This window comes from Quercus lobata, chromosome 3 (genome assembly GCF_001633185.2).
Source record: "Quercus lobata isolate SW786 chromosome 3, ValleyOak3.0 Primary Assembly, whole genome shotgun sequence".
In the NCBI taxonomy this organism is placed as follows: Eukaryota; Viridiplantae; Streptophyta; class Magnoliopsida; order Fagales; family Fagaceae; genus Quercus; species Quercus lobata.
The window spans coordinates 31,607,239-31,627,554 of NC_044906.1; the positions used below are offsets into that span (position 1 = coordinate 31,607,239).

At 29.8% G+C, this 20,316-nt stretch overlaps 1 protein-coding gene across 1 annotated transcript; it reads left to right on the plus strand.

The window, feature by feature from the left end:
- LOC115979121 (phosphoenolpyruvate carboxylase kinase 2-like) lies at positions 1-1,893 on the plus strand. Its single transcript, XM_031101087.1, has 2 exons — positions 1-848; positions 1,371-1,893. Exons 1-2 carry the CDS (start codon positions 68-70, stop codon positions 1,412-1,414), a joined length of 825 nt encoding a protein of 274 aa, XP_030956947.1. The 5' UTR covers positions 1-67; the 3' UTR covers positions 1,415-1,893.
- The last annotated feature ends 18,423 nt before the right edge of the window (positions 1,894-20,316 follow it).

The window sequence follows — 20,316 nt, forward strand, 5'->3', positions numbered from 1 at the left end:
AAGACTTTTACTGAGAAACACACACACAACCCCACCCAAAAAAAAACTCATACAAACCAACAAGCAAATGTGTGAGACATTGAAGAACAACTACCAGCTTTGTGAAGAAATCGGCCGTGGCAAATTCGGCACCATTTCAAGATGTTTCCACTCGATCAAATCTGAGTTTTTTGCCTGCAAAACCATTGACAAACGCTCTCTTACCGATCAAACAGACCGTGAATGTCTTGAAAACGAGCCAAAGATCATGACCCTTCTTTCTCCACACCCCAACATTGTTCAACTCTTCGATGTCTTCGAAAACGAAGACTCTCTTAGCATGGTAATGGAGCTTTGCGAACCCTTTACTCTATACGACAAGATAATCCAAAGACCGTTCTCTGAACATGAAGCTTCACTGTATATGAAGCAACTTCTTGAAGCGATATCCTATTGTCACAAGCTTGGTGTTGTGCACAGAGATATCAAGCCTGATAACTTGTTGTTTGATTCAAGAAACAATCTGAAGGTTGCTGATTTTGGCTCTGCAGTATGGTTACCTGAAGGAAATTGCACGGAATCAGGTGTGGTGGGAACGCCATACTACGTTGCTCCTGAGGTTTTGATGGGAAGAGACTACAATGATAAAGTCGATGTGTGGAGCTGTGGAGTCATATTGTATATAATGTTAGCCGGGGTTCCTCCCTTTTATGGTGAGTCCGTGTCTGAGATTTTCGAGGCGGTTTTGAGGGGAAACTTGAGATTTCCTACGAGGATTTTCAGGTCAGTGTCTTCTGCAGCCAAGGACTTGTTGAGGAAGATGATTTGTAGGGATGTTTCAAGAAGGTTATCTGCAGAACAAGCCTTAAGTAAGTTGTTGCTTTTTCCAATCTTTTCAATTTTTTGTGTGTGTATGTGTTTGATTTGCATATGCATAATTGAATCTGGGTATTTTGTTTAATTTTGTTTGGGGAAAATCTTTGAATCTTGTCAATCATGTAGGGAATAAAATTTTGAATCTTGTCAATCATGTAGTTTCTCAAAAGTATGGAAGGATTAAAGGTTTGAATTTTTTAATATTTTAATATTTTCTCCTTTCCAATAGTTTCTCAGCAGCCAAACCGAAGTTTTAAGGCCTGTTTTTGTTATATTTGAGATTGATTTAAGGAGTTGTTAGTTATAAATCTAACAAAAGCCTTTCTAGCTCTGATTCTGTCAGTTTTTGCTTATCAACTCTTGTTTGTGTGGTAAATTGTTGTCGTCTTGATCTAATTTTATGTTTAACTTTTAATTCTTTCACTTTGAATCTGTGTTTTAATTCCTGGGCTTCTTTTAGCTTTTAATATTAGAACAAAAGTGCTGAACTCTGTTTTGTTTTTTTGTAAATGCAGGGCACCCATGGATCCTAAATGAAGGTACAAGTGCAATAGAATGAAATGGTTCAAAGGCAATAAGCAAGCAAGAAAGGAAGGGCTGTTTCAGCAATGTACATATTTCTACTGCCGACCTATGAATAAGAGATCCCATTTCTCTCTCTGTCTGCATAAGCTCAATAATTCTCCATCATACATGGCACTTTTCCAATCAGACAACAGAGAAATAATAGAATCAGAGAGAGAGATGGTCCACATGAGGCACATGAGGCTCTTCAAGTAGCTGTACTTCTGTTTCTTTTTCTTTTGTCTAAAGGTTTTGGAGAGAATCTGAGAGTACTGTCGAATGTAGATATGCATATATATGGTTTTAGAATTCTGCTTTTCCCCGCCTTTTCTTTTGTTGATTTTTTTGATAAAAAGATTGGGAAGTGAGAAAGCATATGATGCTGCCATGTATGTTCTCTTTTTGAGTAATGGAATATGAGGTTGAGGTGTATGTTTTGTGAATGGAAAATTTTGGGAATGTGAATTTGTTTTATTTGTTTTGGGAATCTAAATATGACTATCTTTTCTTGGATCTTTTTCTCTTCTTTGTTCCTTGTTGAAATAAACGTGCATCCTTGATGGAGATACGTATCATATGCTTTGATATATTCCATCTCTTATATATTCCTTGCTTAAAAAACATGTGTGATTCTTTTCTTAGTGTGTTTGCAGTATATGCAATGCACAAATTCTCACAACTATTAAAGTCACATCCAAGCTTAGCCTTTTTTTTTTTGGGGGTAAATAGGAACTTATTCACTTTTAAGAATATTGGGAATCTTATATCTACCCAAAAAGTAGTATTGCCAACATTATGAATATAGTCCTAGACTCCTAGCATCAAAGAAAACAAGAGCTACATACTAATGATAAGTGTGTTATAAGTAACAAATTCATATAGATAAGCAAAATCCCTCTTTTTCACACCTAAGTGTACGTTTAGGAATAGTTTATCTAACTTTTTCCTGAAATTTTTTTGATAAAAGTATATTGAAGTATACTTGTACCTTAAAAAAAATTTTAAAAAGTCAGAAAAGCAGAAAACATAAAGTTTTGAAAAGTTGTACATAAAAATTAAAAACTGAAAACTAAAGCTTAAACTAATGCCACATAAACCAAATACCTAGCACTAAGAGTGCGTATCATCATACTAAGCTATTTGTTTTTATCCCTAGGAGAGGTGGGTAAATATGCAACACAAGATAGTGGGAGATTAGGAAGATAATAGGTGCCTTTAGACTAAATGCTTAATTCTTATTGATAGGAAGATTGTAGAAGAAAGACTATCATTGGACTATCACTAAAACTCCATTATTATTCTTAACCAAGGATCTATTGCACCATGATATATTGATATTTAATTTTATATTGTTTATGTGCAAAATGTATGACAACATTATTGTCCCCTTGCAAATTATATGGAAAATTTGTTGTCCATTTGCATTATCATAAGTACTAATGCTTTCAAGGGGCAGACCTAACCAGTTAACACCTCATCATGAGTAATTAGCGCACCTAGTTAGAACCTTATGAGCACATCAGCAATGACCGCAGCACAAAATTTAAATATTCTTTCTTTTGTTCTGAATCAAAAAAAAATTATATATCCAAATGCAGTTGTGTTCGCCCATGGTTTCTTGTAAAGCAGGAAAAAGGATTTAATAGGTGCCAACAAAACGAAGGCATTTTAGAAATATTTTTCTCCTACTTTAGAAATAATAGAAAAACCTTAACCCCACATTGCTTTTTGCCTTGGATAAATTATTTTAGAAATAAGTCTTTTGATCAAATTTAAGACTAAGAATCAACAATATAAGGAGCTTGTATGCATTCCCATATTACGAAACAAACTAATATTCACATTTATGCATATTTCATTTAATTGAATGATATTTATTCTAATTTTGATTTTTTTTTTTTTAAAGACTTATTTCATAACAAGATTTATATAAGAGTTTACCAATAGTTATACAACTTATCAGTTTTATTTGTCTACAAAAAAACAAAACAAAAAAAAAGTTATTGTATTTTTTTAATAATTCAATAATTACATTAGAGGATGGAGGATTTGAATCCTACACACATTTATGCATATTCATTTGATTGAATGATATTTTTTTTAGTTTTTATATTAAAAAAAAATACTTATTTCATCATAAGATTTATATAAGAATTTACCAAAAGTTATACAAGCTATCATTTTTAATAACAAAAAAGAAAATTAAAAGTTTTCTTTTATTTAATATTCGGTAGTTACATTAGAGGAGGGTAGATTTGAATCCTAGATGCCTCACTTTTTTTTTTTTTTTTTTTAATGCCTGTTAAGATAAAGTCAGGTAGATCTTTAGCCTCTTTAGGAACCAAAAGTTATGGTGGCTTCTTAATTAAATGAATATGATTTCTTTTCTTTTTCTTTTTTTAATCTTAATGTAAATGAATATGAGAGAGAATGATGGTCAACCAAAATATGATACAGACCCTCTCTTTTTTTTCTTTTTCTTTTTTGATAATTGTGAATTTATGTTTCTCAAAAAAAAAAAAAAAATTATGAATTTATGATACAGACCCTTAGTATCATGTTATGGTAGACCTTAAACCTTTAATATATTTTTTTTAATATATAGGTTAGTAGACCTTTAACTGCCATATGTCTATTTCTTATAATTTCATGTCTTTTTTTTTCTTTTATTTAACTTAGTCCCCAAGTAGCTGTCCCAACAAGATACCACGTATCATGTGATGTTCGAATAACAAATCAATTTCATTATCCTGTTCTTGAGAACCAGACAAAAGCGAGAACTTTTGTTTAATCAATATCCATAACAATGTTAGATTAATAGATGAAACCGTTGAATAAAATTTCGGGTGGTGTTTACCCTCTTTTTAGTAATTTAATAAAGGAAAAGTTAACGAATGTTTTAGATGTATTATCAGTAAACCATTTTAAGAAGAAAAAAAATTAATATTTTAACAATTTTTTCAAATTTTTATAAAATTAATCTAAAAATTTTCATGGGGCCGGCTAGAGCATACAAATCCAAAATAGCTTACATGTTTTCGTGAACAAATATGTAGTGTACAGGATCAGAACTCGTAAGAATCTTGATGATCTGTCCAGTGCCTGATCAAGAAGTTTATTATATTATAGTAGTATAATTATTGCACTGGGGCTGAGACCATGTGTGATACAGCTTTGATAACTTATCAATCTATAATTCGCAGTTTGGTGATCTTTGGATTTTCAATGGGTTTGAACTTTGAAGAAAAGGTGCAGTTTATGGAAAGAAAAGTTGTCATCTGGTAATAGTATGATACTACCAAAATAATCTAGCATCTGGTTACGGTTACCTTGACTTACCTAAAATTCATATGGTTATGACTTATAATTTATAACTAATAACGTAATCAGTAAATATTTTCAATAAATATTCTTATCTATGAGTAATTAAAGTTAAAAAAAGAAATTCAAAATCTTTATCCATCAGTCATTATTAATTATTACTAAAATGTAATTTTTGAGATTTTTTTTTTTTTTTTTTTTTGAGATGATACTAAAATGTAAACTTAATCCATAATATAGTAATATCCTCCTTTTTTTTAGGGAAAACATAGTAATATCCTTTAATAATTATGTAAAAGAGAAAATAATTACTCGGTAGGTTTTAGTTAGCTATATGATAATGTTTATGGTTTAGTATCTTAGTCTGATGATAAGTAATCATTATCATAAAGCAGACACTATAAATAAATAAAATATATATTTATTGTATATGAATCACTTTGGTTTTACATGGCTTTAATATAAATAAAAAAACTATTAGTATACAATTTTCATGTACTCATTAATAGAAAAGAAATGTTATGTTTACAATATTTTTATAACAAATTTTAAGTGACAAGTTATTATTGTTGAGGTAAAAAGATAATCTCGGCGGTAGATTCAAATTTAAACCAATAACAACTAACCACCTATGATTTGTTATAAAAATGTTGTGAATATAATACATGTCTTAATAGAATGCATTTTTAGTAAGTATATTACATTTCATTTCTAGAACAATGTACAAGAATATTATGGCAAAGTCCTATATAGAGTATTAATAGGTAAATCTTAGGTTTATAAAGTAATTGTGAAGAGCTCAAATTGCAATTGGATTAGTTCGTTCAAGGTGTAACCGTATAAGTGCAAATATGACTAGAGTTTTCCTCAAGTCATTACAAATAGTATCTCAGCCATTCTCTATCACAAAACTGAAGTTGGATTGGATGAGACTCATAATATTACTCCACCGTCCAAACTGTCACATGTACAAACCATAACAATAATGTTCCCTTCTGAAAGGCGTTGTATAGACGCAAGTCCATTTAGTTGAATTGAGGGAACAATCAACTAGCAAGTTTTGGGCATAATTACTCCTTAGCCAACTCTGAGTTGGTCAAGCCGAATTGAGGTCTCTCTTTTTAAGTGGGGAGTGATCAAGATTCAAGATACAAGGATTCATCACTATTTAGCTCTATGCAAAGTCCTTATCTCCCCAAAAAAAAAAAAAAAAAAAAAAAAAAAGGTCCTTTCATCTCTTCTTCCAAATTTCACGGGCTTACCATGATCGGTATTTTTTGTTCATCTATATTATTATTTAAGGAGTTTTTCTTATTTGAATTTTTTATTTTTTAGTTCAAAAATACTCTTACACTCCAATGTTTAAGTAAAAAAGAACTAAAGGTAATCAGGTAAAAATGCAACTAACTCCCACTAAAACATTGCCAAAAAAATAGAACCGTTCTCCTGTTAATTTTCAAATTGTTTTATCTACTTATAAATTAAATTCTCAAAATAAAAATTATATCTATAAAATAAAAACACAGTTTTTTTTTTGCTAAAAAAAAGTCTCATTGCACGCACAAAGTGTGTGTAATGAGACTAGTTTTATTTAAAGTGTTTATTCTGTAAAAGTGTAATTGTATTTTTTTTTTTTAAATGAAGTTAAAAAAAAGTTGTATTTCAGGCTTATTCAAATAAAATAACCGAACTGTTTAGCTTTTCTCAACAAGAGAAAAATGCACCCTCAAACCCAATTGAATAATTTTCCTTCAAAAGTGATCCATTTGAAATGAACAAGTAAAATACGGTCATCATTGCTCACGACTTTTCTCATTAGCATTATGACTTAGTATATCATGTTCATGACATCCTATATTAATATATAGACAATAACGTATATCTAAAAAGTAAAAACTGAAATGATAAATGCAAATTTTTCTTACTTTATCAATATTCAAGCGTGCGCATCAAGGGTCTCATTCTTTCACTATTAAATTTATTTTCCATCGTTCTCACGTATAATTTGGGCCTAAAGCAGAAAAAGGGTTACATTTTCTTTCTTTTTTTTCTTTCCCGCTGTCATTTTCGTAATTACTTGTTCCCCAAGGAGCACAAGCACTCTTTGGGCATTTGGATTTTCGTACAGAGTATACACAAAAATAAAAGTTTCACAATATTTTTCACAACAATTAAATTGACAACTTTTTATTAATTTTTATCTAATTAACCATTAAAATCACTCTTTTATCTGTAACATCAACAATTGTAAAAAAAATTGTCAAAATTTTTGTGCTTATAAACATTCTCTTTCGTTTAAATTGAAAAATCTAGTTCCAATGTTTGCTGTTCCACAATATGGTCACGGGCCCCTAATTGGCTCTTAGTGGGCTGGTGAGTGGTGACCAATGACCATATACCATTCAAAATTCCAAAATAGTCAGCTCAAATTAATTAGTCAAATTATTGTACAAGCTATTGGTTACAAAAAACAGAAACTGAAAATCAAAGAAGGATTCTGCATCTTTTTCTACTCATATATTTGTCCTTTGAACGAGAGTTCTAGAAGACTAGAAACTAGGTTTTCGGGTTTCCTGTGCAAATCTAAACGTATCAAACAATTCAGCTGAAGTTTCTGCACCTAGGAATACGTTGGTAATTTGTATGAGCTTTTAATTATATCATTATAAATAAGAGGCACAGAAAGCTAAAAATTAAAGTCTTTAGAAAATAATTCATAAATTTATTTATAATGCTAATATTACACCAATCATAGTCATTATCAAATTAATTTGCAAGTTTTTTTTTAAAAAAATAAATAAAAGTAAAATAGCTAATAACTTTAGCATTTTCAAGAACACTAATATGATGCCAAAGCTTAGAAGTCAAGTTTTGGGAATGGAAAACACTTGGAAATGCAAATGTTTTGGAATTTGGAATATAATAAATGTGTAACTGAGTGAGGTATATAGCATATGCTATGATACATACCATCTCTTATATTTTCAATCCTTGCTGGAAACAGGTAAAATTCTTTACCTTGCATCCCACTTTCCATTGAAGAATATACAATGCATCAAATGTCAAAGATTCCATGTCCCCCATATCGAGGGTTCCCACTAGTCTTTTTCAATTTGATTATTTTTCTCTATAATTTTGGAAGTATTGGATTGCTGAAAATAAATGCAATGCATAAAATGCCAAAAGTGTGACACCTAGACTTGTTGAAATCCCCTTGTCTTTTTTTTCCAAGCTACAGTAGTTTGGGATTTTCAATATCATACTATACATCATACCTAACTCTACAAATAGCTTAACAGCTGTTATTACTATTGTTAAAGATATTTGAACTCTCCCATAAGAAGTCTGTCACTTTGGCAAGTGCTATTATTTTAAAGATTCTGTACTATATTTTTTTTTAAGATAGAAAATTATTTTGTATTTAACTGACTTTATAAGTCACCTACTATAACGTCATGAATGAAGCCACCATATCTTTTTCTACAGTTTTCATGTTTCTGGGATGGTGATATTGACAACAATTTCTCAGAATTTTAAGAATATTCTTAATTTTTATAATAACCCATTTTTTTTGTCTTTGTTATAAGAATATTCTTTTTTCTCATAACAAAATGCTGATTGATTAGAGATAAGAGATTAACATGATTAGTTTTTTTTCATGATTAGCTGCAAAGTGTCAATGCCTAACATGGGAACCACCAACCTTGTCCTGTGGGTTGTTCACCTGTCTAGTATAACCCACTGATTATCTAAATCTTGACTCTTCAAGGACCTCAAAAAATTGCATCTCTCTTTTTTAATTACACAAAGAACAAGATTGTCCAACCTCCAAACTTTAAGATGAGCCATGAATTATGGGTTGGTTAAAGAGTCAGATATATAATAATTATTGGGTCCAACCTAAATAGAACCTACTAGGAGCTTCAAGAATTGGGTAAATGGGGGTGAGCAAAGTACAGGTGGTATTTACCAAAATAACCTGGGATGTCATGTGAGTTTCAGATCATTGAGAATTGGTCTTGATAAGTTATCATACTTCTTAAGCTTAAAGTTTGGCCATCTGTGAAAAAGCCAATATAGAACATTAGAACTATTTAGAAAGTTAGAATTATTCTTAATTTGATTATTCCTCAGTGAATGAGGCCTGTCTGGTATGGAAACTTGTGCTTAAGGTTGAATTTTTTTTTTTTAAATGATTAAGGTTGAATTAGTTGATAAGTACATCTTTTTTTCTTCTTCTTTTTTATAGATAATTTAAGTGAGTACATCTTATGAGTAACACAAACTCAATAGATATTGAATTAATTTAGTTGGAACTAACATTATTTGCACTTAACTTGGCTGCTAGTTGATTTAAAATAATAATAATAATAATAACAACAACAACAACAAAAACAAAAACAAAACAAAACAAAAATTGATTGCCCTTGGCCTCAATAGCCTACTGGCACCCAGGTATTGTGTCCTATTACTAGGGGGTTCTAGCCCCCGCAAAACCACCTAGCATAAAATAAAAATAAATAAATAAATAAATAAATGATTTGTGGACCATTGTGATGGCCATGGCAGATCCAACATAAACGTTAACAGGCACGTGCTTTCTGAAGATTTGATCACATAATAATCTTCATCAACAACTATATGTAGACTTTTAATAAATTGCCTCAGGGATGGTTTTTACTTTTTAATATATACAAATTTATTTTATAATACCTCAGTGGATGTTTTTTTTTTTTTTTTGTTTTTTTTTGCTAAAATACCTCAGTGGATGTTAAGCTAATTCAAATTTGCAAATGCTATAAAAGATGTAATATTATGAATTCTTTTTCCTCCATCAAGATCCATGATTGTACTTGTAGAGCTCGGCTTTTAGTGCGAAATTTGAGGGACAGTCCACATGAACATAGGCAATCAAGTACTGATTAGTCATTTTTTTTATTCTTTAATAAACATATTAGAGATAATCTAAGACCATTGATATGTACGGATAATCAATCTAGTACTTTATTTACATTTTTGCTTTGTCCTAGGAGTCTTGGACAGCTTTAGGTTTCGGTTGTGATTCTTTTTTTTCTTTAATGTTCAGAGAAAGATGCTATCCAGCGCATGCTTTAATATTGTTTTTCCTTTGCTTTTTTTTTTTTTTTTTTTTAAATTTTTTTAAAACCTTTATTAAAAAAAATCCAACAAAAAAGAGAAGTTTGCACTTTATATGATGCACATTACACCACGTGGCCAAACAAAGGGAATCCCAAAAAAGATGAAAACGAAGAAAGTTGGGACAACATACACATCCATGAGTCAAAAGAGTGTCACCAATGTCACATGCTTTAATAGTTTGATTAATGTCATTTCTGACTTTAACTACTGAATCCCATATTTCTTGTGGCATTATATGAAGAAGACACATCACTCCAAGGTGTCTTACAAGAAACACTTTAAGAAAAGGTTTTTTTTTTTTTTTTTTTTTTTTCACTCCAATTAATTTAATAATATACTTGAATTCGATAGGTTCCAATTTGATTAATTGGTAAAGTCTCTTGTCATTAAATAAGAAATTTAAAGATCTATCATGACTTATAAAAAAAACCAATTTATATCTTATATAATGCACATTACATCAGGTGGCCAAACAAAGGGAATCCCATAAAAGATGAAAACGAAGAAAGTTGGGACAATATACACAACCATGAGTCAAAAGAGGGTCACCAATGTCGCATGCTTTAATAGTTTGATTACTGCCATTTCTGACTTTAACTACTGAATCCCATATTTCTGACTTTAACTACTGAATCCCATATTTCTTGTGACATTATATGAAGAAGACACATCACTCCAAGGTGTCTTACAAGAAACACTTGAAGAAAAAGTTTTTTTTTTTTTCCCACTCCAGTTAGTTTAATAAGATATTTGAATTTGATGTGTTCCAATTAGATTAACTGACAAAGTTTCTTGTCGTCAAATAAAAGATTTAGAGATCTATAATGACTTATACAAAAAACCAATTAGTTTCTTAGTTTGATAACACAAAATAATTATCAAAAGCGAATGTTATAAGTTGAAATTCTTTCTCACTAAAATATATATATATATATATATATACTTTAATCCGAATGCTAGCTATACTATACCTTAAAAAAATTACATTAGTTATTTTGACCATTTTGAAACAAAAGTAATAGATTTTAAATCTTATTTATCATTAAAAAAGGAAGAGAAGTAGCTCCCGAACCAAATGGTGGGTGGGAGGTAGTTAAAGGTAACGTGAAACTGATTCAGTGATTTGAGCAATAGCATATCAATAAAATAAAGATCTAGGTGAACCCATAAGAGCGAAGCAGTCTCTTTGGAACAAAAGGGGTCCGTCATTTATGATAAGCGCTATTTTGGTGCCCTTAGCACATGGTGTTCAGGGAGACAGGGACCACTTTCTTTGGGGCTGTCACTGTTTACGTTCGATTTGAATTAAGATTCAAGAAGATGTCCAGGAAATACAACAAAAAGTCTTTTGCAGTTTTGCCTCTATTGTTTTATGGGTTGTGGTTAATAACTTTTTTTAAATTAAAAAAAAAAAAAAAAGTTTTATCTCATTTTTTCTATTTTATAAGTATCGTTTGGTGTTTTCTTTTTTACTTTTTACTGATTTTTTTTTTTTTTTGGTCTTTTTTGCACTTTAACACGCCAGTTGGGTGCTTGTTAACATTTCCCCTATTTTATAACCACTTTACATTTATTTTAAGCTTCCATCGAAAAAGTAATTGAGATTTGAGATACCGATTTTTTGTTTAATATAATTTGAACTTACGTGGTCTGCTACAATTATTATTCTTTATTATTGTATCAAGAGAATTTACCATTTGAGACACTAAAATTTAAGTTAATAGGTGACAACAAATACTTCTATCTCTTATACCAAACCAAGATGATAAGTACTCTTGTTATGCTATATGCTGCTACTTATCACATTTGATTTATTTAAAAGTCTTTTTTTTTATCTGCTAAATTATTTATTGTCTCAAAAGTTTAAATTATTTAAAAATATTGAATTTAATTATTTAATTTAAAGAAAAATTAACAAATACCCTAAAAACATTGGTTTAGAAAATTTTATGGAAAAAAAAAAAAGCAACTGACATATTTTTTTTATAGTTTTTTATATTTTTTATAAAAGTGGTATAAAAACTTTCTTAAAATATTATTAACAAACACTCTAAAGGCACCCATTAACAACACCTTTTAATCTAAGAATTCCTCTTCACATGTGAGTCACATGAGCTATCCTTAATAATTTAGACCCTACAAGTGATTTTTTTCTTCTTTTTAAATGTGGGGGTAAAATGAAGACAGAAAATTAAACCCATTACCTATTGTCATGATACTATGATAAATATTTGATTGTTAAAGAAAAATAAATTCTTAAAAAATAATGAATTTAATAATTTACTCTGACATCACCATTTACAAGGGTGGTAATTTTCAAATATATATATATACACACACAAGATATGCCAGAATGTACCATTAGGTGTTATCTATAAAAAAAAAAAAAAAAAAAAAAAAAAAAAAAAAAAAAAAAAAGGTGTTATGTATAATTTTACCTAAAAGCTAAAACAAAAGCAAAAAATTCAATTAATAGTAGATGTTCACTCAAAGGAGGGAAATGATTTACAAGAACCCATTAATAATACCAACCAAAAAAAAGTCAGGAATGACGCTCTACTATTTGCTGCATGCAAACATTTCCTTGTTATGTTTTTGTGAAATTGCAGGCTGCCCGTGATCTTGACGCTTGGAAAGTGAAAGTGAAGCACAATTAGTGCCGTCTTTACTATTAAAATTTATAAACAACAATTTTTTTTTTATAAAATTATATTCAATTATCAAAATTTTTAGGTCCTTTGAAAATGCCCAAAAAAATAAATAAATAAAAGTTCTCTCTCTCTTTCTGGTGGCTCGTCTAATGTGTACAAGCCAACCTTATGAGAATGTCTTCTTCTTCTTTTTTCTTTTTCTTTTTTCCTTCCTTCTAATAATAAATAATAGGAAATAAACTTGCAGCATTGATTTTTTTTTTTTTTTTTAAATTTGAGAAGAAGCAGCATTAACGTAATAATGATTTTTTTTTTTTAAGACTAACATTGGTAGTCACCGTATCTCTTTGACATTTTCTACATATATATTATGCTTTAAGAATTAAGACTATAGAATCATTTGGACTTTATCAAAGCATGGTTTTATTTTATTTTTATTTTTTCATGAAATCACTCCTATAAAGTAGGTGCTCCTTATCTTAATTTTTTATTTTGATGGTTGAAAACTTGAATTCTTGAAGTTGAAGGTATTATATTCAAATGGAAGATATTAAACTATGTACAAATTAGGGTGAAAAAAAAAGAAAAAAAAGCTTAAGTGCATGCGTCATCTATACAATTAATAACATGATTTTTTATTTGAGTTTCAACGTTTTATGTACCTAAAATACCCTCACACAATTTCTTAAACTCTTTAAAATACATCTATCTTTTAGTTAACTAATTTTAAATTAAAAAACACAAACTAATTAAAAGAGTAATTTATTGTTCCTAAATTTTAGGTCGTTTCCTTTATATGGACACTATCTTTTTTTTTTTGAGACAATATATGGACACTATCTTTATCTCATCTTTAAACATTATTTGATGTTACCTTACCTCTTTCATAAGAAATAAAAATACAAATGGTTATTTATATAAAACTTTTAAACATTATAACACTAAACCAAAAAAAACAAATAAAATGGGTTCCAGTTAGTTCAATTGGTAAAATTTCTTATAGTTGTATAAGAGATCTGGGGTTAAAACTCTCTCAAAAAAAAATAAATAAATAAATAAAGAACATTATTACATGCACAAAACATGTGTGATGAGTCTAGTAAATATATAGTTATATACATACATGAGGCCCTTCTAAGACCAAAAAAACTTCAAAAGATATTAAATTGATTGACATTAACTTTTTTTTTTTTTTTTTCACTTCTTTAACTGGATTTTCGGATATACCATATAAATCCCGTTTGAATTCCTACAACTTAATGTAAGAAACCATGAGAAAAAGAAAGTCTATGACTTTATAGACACAAAAACTTTGACAAAAAATTTCACACCCGCCTAGGTGGCAACTATTGATGGCAGATAAATCAATAAAAACTTGTCAACTCAACTGTTAAAGTCCCTGATAGTTAAATAATAGATCTGGGGTTCAATCTTCGCTTATACCAAAAACTGATTAGTATCTTGATCTAATGATAAAGAACTATCATTAAGAGCGGGTGTCATAGGTTAAAACTCTCTAAAAAAAAACTGTTAAAAAATTTTTGAAAATTATTATGTAGCTTTGTTGTTGAAAACAAGTTTGATTATTTTTAAATTTTGGCAATAAAATGTTTTTGATCCTTATATTTTTTTACCTAAGTTTAATTCGGTCCTTAATGAAGTTCTTACCACTTATATTTTTAAAACTTGTTGGGCCAATACCCAAGACCTCTATTTGGACAGAGATCTACAGATGAATATTTTCATGGGAACAGAAAAGTAAGCACAAAGTATTAGTAACAGCAGTGCCAGTAAAGTTTGATTGGGCCTTAAACCCTTGGGGCTTACCCAACAACCTGGTCCTAATTCAAAGTCACATTCGAAAACCATTCTCTTTTTAAGTCATAGTAGATGGGTTTGTGTGATACATGTCATGTGTGGCATGAAAAATGCAGTAGATGTGTAAGTTTGTAATTCTTTTGGCTTAGTGGGAGTTAAAAAGGAAACATTATAAGTTGAAATTTTCTCTCTAAAAAGAAGTAGATATATATATATATATATATATATACATTTTAATTCAAATGTTACCTATACCCTAAAAAAATCTCATTATTTTTTTTGACCATCTTGAAATAAAAGTAATAGATTTTAAATCTTAATTATCATTAAAAAAAATGAAGAGAAGTAGAACCCGAACCAAATGGTGGAAAAAAAAAAAAAAAAAGACTTAAGAAATGGCTTAAAGGTAATGTGAAGTGATTTGTGCAATAACATATTAATAAAATAAGAAGAATGTTAACCAGTACTGTTTGGTGTTGGTTAAGTGCAGAAAACAAAAAAAAAAAAAAAAAAGTCAGAAAAAGTAAAAAAATCTGAAAAAGTACATACAAAATTTAAAAAGTGACATAAATTGAAAAAAAAAAAGAACTGTGACCGTGAAAGCGAGGCAGTTCTTTGGACCAAAAGGGTCCATCAATATTTTATGATAAGCCATATATATCTTGGTTCCCTATATAGCACATGGTGTTCAGAGAGACAGGGACCACTTTCTTTGGGGCTGTCAGTGTTTACGTACCATTTGAATTAAAGGATTCAAGAAGAAGTCCAGGAGAGATACAAAAGTCTTTTGCGGTTTTGCCTCTATTGTTGTATGGGTTTTACACTTTTACTCCCATTTTAGAGAAAACTTTTTATTGAAATGAAAAAGTTATTAAATTTTTTGACAATTTTTTTAATTCTTAATAAAATATTTTTGAAAATAGATGATTAATATATACCTTTAAGACATATATTAATCGGAGTCTTATTTTATTTTAAGGTTTCATAAAAAAAAAAAAATTTGAGATATTGGGTTTTTTCTTTTCTTTTTTAATTTATAAATAGTTTTAACCTATAAGATGACAAGAGACTTTATCATTTGAGACACCAAGTTTAAGTAAATAAGTTATAACAAATACTTGCATCTCATATACCAAACCAAGATTATAAGTTCTCTTGTTATGCAATATGCTACCTGTGGGGCCCAAATGATTTATGGGCCAGGCCCATCTACCCGGGAAGAATCCAAAGGTCCAAGCCAAGAAGGGCTATGGCCCAAGCTCAACAAGATAGCCTATGGATACCGCCGAGGGCAGTTCAGTCCTCGGCAGACGCAAAGTCCCCCCAGAAAGAGGGGTAAAAACGGTATAGGACTGAAACTTGGAAGAAAGATCTAAAATATCCAGGGAAAGCTGCCCTTACTGCCATTCAATACTCTTAACCTGATATAGCCGCATTCTTTGGCTTTTACAACCACCCCTAACGACTTTGGGTATGGGCTGATGGGACAAATATCAGCCTTGGAAATGTTGACCCTATACGTGGACGAAGGACAGTGAATACAGGCGAGTATAAAAGGAAAAATCAGTAACCTAGAGAGGGGGCTGGGAAAAATGGCCAAAAACCAGAGCCTCCCAGCCCACCTCCAGGAGAAAGACTCCATGGGTGAAGATAACCTAGACACGCACGAATACCACGAAAAACCCACCGCCTGGCGATCAAGGCCTAACCTTTTAAACCCACGCTCTACAAATGATATTATTTGGGCCTTTTTACGTGGCGCGAACCCAATACTATTACGGTCCGTCGCGAATCATGTCCTTACACTACCAATAACATTCCTTTTTTTTTTATTCTTTTTTTTTTATTTGTTAAATTATCCATTGCTTGGTTAAACTATTTAGAAATATTGAATCTAATTATTTAATCTAGGAAAAAAAAGTTAATAGACACTTTAAATACATTGGTCTAAGAAATATTTTTAGAAACTATTTATAAAAAATGAAAAAAGCAACTAACATATATTTATTTTTTTATATTTCACGTGAAAGTAGTATTAAAAAATTTATTAAATTAGTCCATTAATAAATACCTTAAAGACACCCGTTAACAAGACTCTTAAATGTAAGACTTCATGTTCATATGTGAGTCACATGAGCTATCCTTAATAATTGGGGGACCTACAAGTGAATTTAAAAAAAAAATATGTGAGGTTAAGTGAAGACAATGAATTGTATCCAATTGTTCTGACAAAATGATAAATTAACAACTGTTCAAAAAAACTAGTAAATTCTTAAAAAATAGTAAATTTAATCCTTAATCTAATGCCGTCATTCACAAGAAGGTAGTGGTCAAAAATAAAAATACAGGATATGCCAGAATATACCATTAGGTGTTATCTGTAATTTTACCTAAAATAAAAGCAAAAAAAATTATTTAATAGTAGAGGTTCACATAAAGGAGGGAAATGATTTATAAGAACCCTTTAATAATATACCAAAAAAAAAAAAAAACCCAGCAATGTCGTTCTACTATTTGCTGCTCTTTCTGGTGGCTCGTCTAATGAGTACAACTGTACAAGCCAACCTTATGAGAATGGATTTTTTTTTTTTCTTTTTTTTTTCCTTTCTAATAATAAATAACATGATATAAAATCGCAGCATTGGCTTAATAATGATTTTTTTTTTTTTTTAAGACAAACATGGGTACAGTCACCATATCTCTTTGACATTTTCTACATATATATTATGCTTTAAGAATTAATTAAGATACAGTTGAGTTAGACTTTATCAAGCATGGTTTTATTTTATTCTTGAAATCATTTTTCTGTAAAGTAGGTTCTCCTTATTATAATTTTTTATTTTGATGGTTGAAAAATTGAATTCATGTAGTTGAAGGTGTTATATACAAATTGAAGATATTAAATTATGTATAAATTTTTTAAAGATAGTAAACTATGTAGAAATTAAGGTGGAAAAAAAAGAAAAGAAAAGGCATAAGTGCATGCGTCATATATATAAGACGAGGCCCTTCTAAGACCACAGAAACTTAGAAAGATATTACATTGGTTGACATTTAACTTTTTGTTCACTTCGTTGACTGAATTTTCGGATATCCCATAAATATTCCATTTGAATTCCTACGACTAAAAATGTAAGAAACCACGTGAAAGACATGCGAGCTCATAAGTTTGAAAGTCTCTGCTTTTTGTGATTACCGCACATTGTGCAAGAAGACTAAAATGTTTGTCTTATAAAAGAGAGAAAGTCTATTGACAAAATAATAATAATAATAATCTCACACCTACCAAATTGTTAATGGAAGAAAAACAAAATTCAGTAAGGAGTACAAACGGAAAACAGTATAAAATTGTCGATTCAATTATTATTAAAAAAAATTGTGAAAATTATTGTGTATGTAGCATTGCTGATAAAAAAAGTTTGATTACTTTTAAATTTTGGGCAAAAAAAATTTGGTCTTTATATTTTGGTCCTAATTTTAATTTTGTTTTCAAGTTTCACAATTTTCATTTTGGTCTATATATTTTTAAATTGGACAAAATTTAGTTACAAAATTAGTTGTAACCTTAGGTTACAATCTTACTCAATATCTTTTTATCGAAGGTGAATTTTGACAAATTTACTATTAGATTATATCTTCTTCTTATATCCTTCATCCTTGCAAAATTCCTAGAAAATTAAAGATCAATAGTTATGCCATCAATAAATTGTTTATATTGCAAGTTTTTGTAATTTAAAATTATGCATAATATATAAGCTTATAGATTATATAATAAATAATATCTAATTGACACAAAATTTGTATATTAAGAATGTAAAGATTATGTAATTCAACGGTTAGATTTTCAAATTATATAATAATATTTATTTTATTAAATAAGGTTGTAGCCTTAGGTTACAATCAATTTTATAGCTTAACTTTATTCTTTTAAATTTGTTATCATCGGTCCTTCTCGTAGTCTCACTTATATATATAAAATGTTATTTTTAAACTAGCAATGTAGTCAAATAGTAAAATGAAATCTGCGAAAAGTTAAATAACCAAATTGAAAATAGGGCCAAAAAAATAAGAACCAAAAATGTTTTTGCCTTAAACTTTTTCCAGAATGCCTTAATTTGTTGTTTTAGATAAAACTTTTCTTATTATAATTTATTTGTTACAACAAATAAGGGAGGATTTTAACCATGGTTCTCCTAAAAAAAACCGTAAGTCGGTAAAGTCAATTCCATCCTACAAATCTAGGCAATGTCACATATAAAGGTTGAAACATGTAATTCCTAGATCTCTCCAGGGCAAAGGAGCTTTCGTACAGGCAGGATCATACAAAACAACACAAAACACAGGAAACTATACTGGGAATGAGGAAGAGAAGAACGGTGAGGCTGCCAAAAATCTGGAAGTCTCATTCTTTTTTCTGTTTCTCAGATGGGCTTCTAAAAATCTTGTAGGTGTTGGGCCAAGACCCAAGAGTTTTCAAGGTACCCAGTTCTCTATTTGGACACAGGTCTAAAAAGATGAATATTCTCATGGGAAGAGAAAAGTAAACACAAAGTATTAGTAAGACCAGTGCCAATAAAGTTTGATTGGGCCTTAAACCCTTGGGGCTTACCCAACACCCTTTAATTCTTTTTTGTAGTCATGGTAGATGGGTTTGTGTGATGTGTGGCATGAAAAATGCAGTAGATGTGTGAGTCTGTAATTCTTTTAAAGTAATAGCTCAAGAATTTCTTAAATTTCTGGTAGGATCTAACCCTGTAATGTCAACCCACACATTTGTAAATTTCTGTACACCCTTCAAAATTTTTGCTTCCATCTTGCAATCCAAATTGACCACAGATTATTGGCAGCAAACGTTGTAGAAAAATCAAAACATTCGTGATGTTACTCTTGCCCTTTCACTTAACCACTTTCTTATACAGTGCTAAATAAAGTTTGTAATCATGCATTAAGTGTAAATTGTATTATCCGACCCAAACTGCACTAGCCGGACTTGACTACAAGTATGGAACAAATGATCTACAAGAGTCTATTTGTGAGGGTTTCAGGTATTTTGTTAGAACACTAACTAATGCTCACTTAAAGAATTTCTTACTCAACTATGGCTGGAGCTAACACAGGAGTCATCCTCTCTCTACTAAATGTTGTGCATTGAAGACTGGCCCTATGAACCATTTCACTAATTGGAATTTTGGTTTTGATAGTTAAAAAATTTACATCTTGAAGAATCTTTTTGTGAGCATTTCATATAATATGTTAGGATACCACTTAATCCAAAACTTAAACCAACAAATTTAGACCTAGCAATATTACATTTAACACTAGTCATAATCCCACACGAAACTTTTTCATTTAACTAACCACACTACTCATGGGTGAATATTTCAAGACTTCTCAATTAAACACCATGCACAACCAATATCAATCAAGGCTTTTATTTCTTGTTAATTTTGTGACAATGGGTAATGCATTATTACAGGTTTTCCAAATGAAGATTTTCTTTTTAGTTTGAATTTCCAAAAGTTTTGCCACTTCATACGGGATCAAAAGTAAACACCCCATTATTTCTCTTAGCTCGAGCATCCCCAATAAGGTTGCTAAATTGACTTTTTAGTCAATTTAGCAACCAATAAAGTCAATTTAGCAACCAATACTCTCAAAATGTATTGCACAGCAAAGGAGGTAAACTAAAAAAAATTTGGGTATCAGCTACAATTAGCTCAATGTAGCTTAAAACTTAAAAAACAAATTTTAATTTTTTAATATGTGGTGTTAAAAAAAATAGTAATTTAATGTGGTGATGGTTGTGATTGTTATTTATTGTGTTGTTTATATTATTTTGATTTGTTGAATGTTAAAATAAAACATTTGATAAAGAGTGTATTATAAAGTGAAGTGTCAAAATAGATAAAGATGCGTTTTAAATTGCTAAAAGTTATATCTTTTTTAG